Source organism: Podarcis raffonei, chromosome 12, assembly GCF_027172205.1.
Source record: "Podarcis raffonei isolate rPodRaf1 chromosome 12, rPodRaf1.pri, whole genome shotgun sequence".
Classification (NCBI taxonomy): domain Eukaryota; kingdom Metazoa; phylum Chordata; class Lepidosauria; order Squamata; family Lacertidae; genus Podarcis; species Podarcis raffonei.
This window is the reverse complement of record NC_070613.1, coordinates 50,044,396-50,051,699: the sequence shown is the minus strand read 5'-3', so window position 1 is coordinate 50,051,699 and position 7,304 is coordinate 50,044,396. Positions and strand designations below refer to the sequence as shown.

Here is a 7,304-nt window from a genome sequence, read left to right as displayed (position 1 = left end):
TTCAAAGAGGGCCAGATTTGATTAAGTGAAGGGCCGTGAGGGCCAACCAAAGATGTTAACCTTTTTTAGGATTGAAGTTGTTGAGGTTTTTTTTTAGGATTTTACCCCAGGAAATAAACTGCTACAGGGACCGGATTAAACCAACCGGCGGGCCGGATTAGGCACCCAAAATGGACTTTGGACATGCCTGCCTTCTCGGCGGTGGCACCCTCCCTGTAGAACAACCTCCCATCAGACTTTTAGAATATGGTTACTAGATTTCCTTGTTTCCCGGGGACAGTCTCCAGATTTACAAATCTGTCCCCGGACAAAATCCGTCCCCGGATTTCATTCAATGTCCCCAGACTTATATTTTAAGTGTTGTTGAGGCATCTGATCATAGCCTGCATTTAATCAAGGCTTATATTTTGATCAGATTCCTGTATTCTAAAAATGACCTTAAAGAAATATATATTTGTAAATGTTTGTATCTCTCATGCCAGGCAGAAACCATACTCTGGCAGCTGTTTATCTTCTTGATCAAGGGCCCCCCTGATCTATAGCAGTGTCTCAGGGTTGTAAAAGAAAATTACAGGCTAGGAGCAAAAGGTCACACTGACCATACAAATTATAGAATACAATCAAGGTTGCAAAAATAGTAATAATTATTGTGCCTCCCATTAAACTTGAGCCACATCTTCCTAAGGTTAAAAGGGCAAGAGCTAATACAAACAGCAACTGCACTAGGCGAAACTGCTTTGAATCTTTAGAATTTAGCTTAGCTTTTGCTAAGTTCCCTTTCTTCTAAAAAAAACTATGTTATGAAATATTGGCTTAAATGTAATTATGCAAAGGATTTAGAAAGTAAGAAATTATAGAATCATAGAAGAGTTGGAAGAGACCACGAGGGCCATTGAGTCCAAACACCTGCCGAGCAGAAAACACCATCAGAGCACTCCTGACATATGGTTGTCGAGTCTCTGCTTAATGACCTCCAAAGAAGGAGATCTTTCATTGATAATGTGTGAGGAGGTGAACCCAAAATATCTGTTTAAGATAAAAATTAGAACCATTAGCCATCTGTTTTGGAGTGAATAGGGCAATAGGGCAAAAGATGAAATGTTAGTTAAGGCGCCTAGTCTAGGGCAAAAGGTTATCTGGTAATTAAGGTGCCTGGTCGAGGTAAATGTAAGATATATGACTACTTATTTGCCAATTATAAATAGAAGGAAATATAGCTCTTTGTCTCCCATAAAAGGTAATAGGAAATGGGTGTATCTTTTATGATTGGTTCTAGCAAACAGCCAATAGGAATTTTAACCAGGCTGATTGGACAGAGGCAGCCAAAGGAGGAGCAAGGGGGTTGAGCTGAGGGAATATAAGTGCTGGCCATAAGGGCAGGAGGCCAGGCCAGAGCTTGGTAACCATATACCACTGTGCCTCTTATTTATTTGTCTGACAAATAAATTATTATTTTAATTTCTCTATTGCTGCGTTGAATATTTCATTCCAGCTAAGCGTTAACCACAAGCAGGGTGCTACATTTTATGGTGCCTCTGTGACTCGGATAAGTGGTCTGCTGGAACGCAGCCCCTTCGCCTTACTGGGCAGGGTACAAGAGGGAGGACCACTGACTGCTTACCCAGCGCGCACTGGAACATTTTTCCAGGGGAACGCAGAAGTCTCGTCTGTCTGATACCCTGCCCACCGACGGCGACGGACCGGGGGGAACCAGAGAAATAAACTGGGAACCAGCTAAGGGTAAGTGCACAAAGGGTTTGGCCCTCCAATTAATTAGGAGGAAGAGAAGTCCTGATCAAACTTCTGCGTCTCAGTAAGGGGAAACTGAGTACGCTACATGGCTGGGTACATCAGATGGTGATCTGATGTAGGGAAAAGGGAAAGGTTGGGAGGTAGAGTGTGGTGAAGTATCCAGCGCATTGTATGTGTGAGAAAGTACAATCTGTAAGTGTGGAGTGGGTACTACTTCGTTTCCCAGTAAGGCGAGTGTGTGAGTGACTGAGTGGATACTTCACAGGCCCATATAATGGGAGTTGGAGGTTCAAAGGGGGGAAATACACCTCTTGAATGTATGTTAAATAATTTTAAGAAAGCCTTCTCAGGAGCATATGGAGTCAAAATGACGCCAGAGCGCTTGAGAACGTTATGTGAATTAGAGTGGCCGAAACAAAATACTGAATGGCCATCTCAGGGAACCTTTGATATAAATTTAGTAAGCAAACTTTGGTCTAATATCGCCAAAGAAACTGGAGGGTGCCCAGAACAATTTTCATATATAGATTCTTGGCTGAGCACATTAAATAAAAATCCTCCATGGATAAGGGAATGCAAAGTCCAACGATGCAAATTATTGGCTGTAAAAGCCGAAGCTAGGAAAGGAATCTTGCCAAATAAACTCAAACCCATTTTTGAGGGACCAGAGGAAGAGGTGCTTCCACCTCCACCCTATGCTCCACATCGAAGGGAGCCTAATCCAAATACTCCACCAGTTGTAACCCCAAGGCAAGAAAGTGGAACGAATAATGGGGGTGGAGTCACAGAACTTGATTCCTTGATAGATTATGATAAATATCTTCAGGAGGCCTTGGAGTCCTATAATAAAGCCCAAGCAGAAGTGGTTATTCCACCTGTGAGTCCCAGTAGAACTCCATCTACAGTCTCCTTTAGTGGAACAACCAATTGCCCACCCCAAACCCCTGTACATCCAAGTCCTAGAGAATTATTACAGGAGTTACAGGGAGACCTTGATCGGTCAGCAAGCAATACAGCAAGGCGTATAAAGCTGCTAAAAGAACGCCTTGGGACAGATACCATCCCCTATGATTTGAGGCCCCTAGAGCAAAGCGAAGAGAAAGGTCACGTAGTAGCCCCTCTTAGAAGAGTATTTGATGCACTTGAGGAGCCTGTGCTGGTTAACGGGCAACCCAGACCACGGCCACCTCGAACTTCGACCCTCCAGTACATTCCATTCACAACTACGGATCTGATGAATTGGAAAACACACACCCCATCTTTCGCAGAAAAACCTCAGGCTATGATGGACTTGGTGACTTCAATAGTAAATACTCATAGTCCTACTTGGACAGATTGCCGCCAACTCCTGAATACTCTGTTCACCACTGAGGAAAGGAGAGACATAATTGAAAAGGCACAGATATATTTGCGTGAGCAGGCCAGAATGGGAAATATTTTTAATATTGACCGTCATCTCCAGGATAACTTTCCTTTGGAAGATCCTAATTGGGATCCAAACAATGCAATTCACCTGGCCAGGCTTACCACCTACCGCCAGACGCTTGTGCAAGGTATCCGCAGGGCATGCCAAAAGCCCACTAATATGTCTAAAGTCTCAGAAGTAGAACAGAAACCAAATGAGAGTCCGGGAGACTTTTTAGAGAGGCTGCAGGAAGCCTATTGTATATGGACTCCTTTTGACCCTGAAGCCCCTGAAAACAGCAGAATGATTACTGCTACATTTGTGGCCCAGTGTGCTTCTGACATTCGTAAGAAAATTCAGAAATCAGAAGGATGGGAAGGGATGCTGATGAGCCAAATTATGGCCATTGCACGCCGAGTTTATCGGAATAGGGATGAGGCTGAGAAACAAGAGAAGAAGAAGTGGCAGAAGGAAAAGATGGTAATGCTGGCCACAGCAGTGATGTGTTACCCATAACACTGTTTCGTGTTCAGTGTGCACCCACAAAAGACTTAAGTTGTCACCTTTTGAGCTCCTGTATGGGAGGCCGCCCTCCTTTGTTCAGGATATTCCAGCTGACCTCAAACAAATAGGAGACCATGTGACACAGGGACAAGTGCAATCTCTCTCCCGTGTTTTTGTCTCTCTCCCGTGTGTTTTTTGTTGTTGTTTATCTTAACAGGTGGGCCCTCAAGCACACGCCGTGCAGCATTGCCGAGCCGATTCATCAGTTCCAGGCTGGCGATAGCGTATGGGTGAAAGAGTGGAAACATGATCCACTTGCACCTAAGTGGCGTGGACCTTACACCATCTTGCTCTCTACTCCAACAGCGGTGAAGGTAGCTGAGGTGACCCCCTGGATTCATCACTCCCGTTTGAAGAAGTCCGAAGGCAGTTGGACGTGCAAAGGTGACCCCTCTAATCCTTTTAAAACTGACTCTCTCCAAAAACCCCTGTATCTAGCCCTACGGGGAACGGGCTAGGTCACGGGCAACATTAGACGACTGGCCTGCTGCAGCCACAACCTGGAAGCTGGCTGACCTGCGCACGCCTGAAGCTTGAGGAGCGTCTGAACCAGCGATTGTGAACGGGAAGATTCTCTTATACAATTGATTGACTGCCCCCCCCCCCTGTGGAACAATTATCAGAGATATTACTCATTGGGGATCCTCGGGATATATGTTTTGGTCTTGGTGGTTCCCCATTTCTGTCACTGGGGGAATTATATTGGGGCTAATATTTTTTTGTTATCACAATAAGGTAATCTTTTGTGGAAGGAATGCATATACTAGACATCAACATGATTTTATTATTAATCCTGATCCCTTGGGAAGGGAAGGGTCCTTGAATTTGAGCAAATTTGCTAAATATGGATTCCGCCATGACCACAATATGTGGGTAGGCTTAGCTGAGATGGTAGCCAATGTTACAAATAGGAACAATTGCCTTGTTTGCTCTCTTGGGCCAGATGATTCAGAGGGAGGTATGCCCTTATTACCAATACCATTAAATGCCATTGGTATGGTAAGCGAAATGCCACACCAAACAGAAGTACAGAATTTCCCCGGATGGAACTCAACTAAACCAATACGAGTTATACCTGTACAAGGGGAATTCTGTGTACATAAATCATCAGAGGCAGTTGATTCTACCATGATAGGCTCTTCTCATTGCCACTATACTTGGGATTATATTAAGAATAGTCAAACCTGGGCAAATGGTACTACCTATCGAACTCGGAATACCTTGCCCTGTGCACCTCCTTTTATTCATGCATGGAAAATGGTGTGGAACATAACTATGACAGAAAAAGGCAATCTAACATACTGCACTGTGAACTCTGTACCCCTTTTGATATTTCGCCTTATGCACTCCACATACCAAAAACCTCAGACCCGATGGTTGTGGTGGATATGTGGAGAATGGGCATACAAGAAACTCCCTTCCAAATGGAGTGGGACTTGTTTCCTGGGATGGGTATTACCACCAATGTGGATTATGCCCACTAGTTCAGCCAAGCGTACACGAAGAAACGCTGATATTTCTCATATAGCAGGAGGAAGTACCCAAAGTTGGAGCGATACTGATGATTGGCCACCAGAGCGCATTATAGCCTATTATGAACCTGCCTCCTGGAATCCTGATGAGCTCATACAAGGGGCACGGGATCCTATTTATAATCTAAACAGAATAATTCGATTGCAAGCAGTAGTGGAACTTGTAACCAATGCAACGGCCCAGAGTTTGAGACTTATTGCACAACAGTTGGATGAAAGTAGAGCCGCCATTTTGCAGCTGAAAATGGGAATGGATTATGTACTTGCCAGGCAGGGAGGCCTATGTGGAGTCTTGAACTTGACAGGGAATGCCTGTTGCTTTAACATTTCTGATAATGGTGAGGCAATCCGTGTGTTGGCCACAAAGATGGAGAATATAGCACATGTCCCAGTACAAACATGGGAAGGATGGGATATGGGATGGCTCAAAGGGATACTATTGTCTTGCTTGTTTTTCTTGACGGTAGTAGTAATGGTTTTATGTATGGTGCCATGTATCATTTCATGTTTTAGAAGTACAATTAGCAAGATGATTTCAAATGAAACTTTACCTCATATCATGGCCCTATACAGAGCTGTACCTCAGGAATATGATGAAGGTCAAGCTATCAAGGACACTTGGGAAGGTCCTTGAGCTTGAAAGGGGGGAATGAGGCATCTGATCATAGCCTGCATTTAATCAAGGCTTATATTTTGATCAGATTCCTGTATTCTAAAAATGACCTTAAAGAAATATATATTTGTAAATGTTTGTATCTCTCATGCCAGGCAGAAACCATACTCTGGCAGCTGTTTATCTTCTTGATCAAGGGCCCCCCTGATCTATAGCAGTGTCTCAGGGTTGTAAAAGAAAATTACAGGCTAGGAGCAAAAGGTCACACTGACCATACAAATTATAGAATACAATCAAGGTTGCAAAAATAGTAATAATTATTGTGCCTCCCATTAAACTTGAGCCACATCTTCCTAAGGTTAAAAGGGCAAGAGCTAATACAAACAGCAACTGCACTAGGCGAAACTGCTTTGAATCTTTAGAATTTAGCTTAGCTTTTGCTAAGTTCCCTTTCTTCTAAAAAAAACTATGTTATGAAATATTGGCTTAAATGTAATTATGCAAAGGATTTAGAAAGTAAGAAATTATAGAATCATAGAAGAGTTGGAAGAGACCACGAGGGCCATTGAGTCCAAACACCTGCCGAGCAGAAAACACCATCAGAGCACTCCTGACATATGGTTGTCGAGTCTCTGCTTAATGACCTCCAAAGAAGGAGATCTTTCATTGATAATGTGTGAGGAGGTGAACCCAAAATATCTGTTTAAGATAAAAATTAGAACCATTAGCCATCTGTTTTGGAGTGAATAGGGCAATAGGGCAAAAGATGAAATGTTAGTTAAGGCGCCTAGTCTAGGGCAAAAGGTTATCTGGTAATTAAGGTGCCTGGTCGAGGTAAATGTAAGATATATGACTACTTATTTGCCAATTATAAATAGAAGGAAATATAGCTCTTTGTCTCCCATAAAAGGTAATAGGAAATGGGTGTATCTTTTATGATTGGTTCTAGCAAACAGCCAATAGGAATTTTAACCAGGCTGATTGGACAGAGGCAGCCAAAGGAGGAGCAAGGGGGTTGAGCTGAGGGAATATAAGTGCTGGCCATAAGGGCAGGAGGCCAGGCCAGAGCTTGGTAACCATATACCACTGTGCCTCTTATTTATTTGTCTGACAAATAAATTATTATTTTAATTTCTCTATTGCTGCGTTGAATATTTCATTCCAGCTAAGCGTTAACCACAAGCAGGGTGCTACATTGTAGATTTAGTAGTAGGGAATGAATGTTGTGTAATTGGTTCAACAGCACGAGACACATCATATGAGGACTTCCGGCGAAGCAAAATGGCGGGCGCAACTGCAGCAAGCAGCTCCTAAAGCCAGCCAGAGCCAACTGTGCTACCAGGCTGGCTCCGGGCTGCTGAGACTGCCGCTGTTGAGGGGGAACCGGGGATGCCCGGCCCGTCAACTGGGGAATCGCTGACACCACCTCGCAACCCAA

At 43.7% G+C, this 7,304-nt stretch overlaps 1 protein-coding gene across 1 annotated transcript; it reads left to right on the top strand.

The window, feature by feature from the left end:
- Nucleotides 1-1,619: 1,619 nt before the first annotated feature.
- LOC128398397 (syncytin-2-like) lies at nt 1,620-7,128 on the top strand. The gene is made up of 3 exons (XM_053359410.1): nt 1,620-1,740; nt 4,028-5,676; nt 7,110-7,128. The coding sequence occupies exons 2-3, from the start codon at nt 4,376-4,378 to the stop codon at nt 7,126-7,128; spliced, it is 1,320 nt and encodes a 439-aa protein (XP_053215385.1). The 5' UTR covers nt 1,620-1,740; nt 4,028-4,375.
- Nucleotides 7,129-7,304: the final 176 nt, after the last annotated feature.

Coding starts and splice junctions, on each gene's coding strand:
- LOC128398397 (XM_053359410.1), top strand. CDS start 4,376: ATGTTTTGGTCTTGGTGGTTCCCCATTTCTGTCACTGGGGGAATTATA.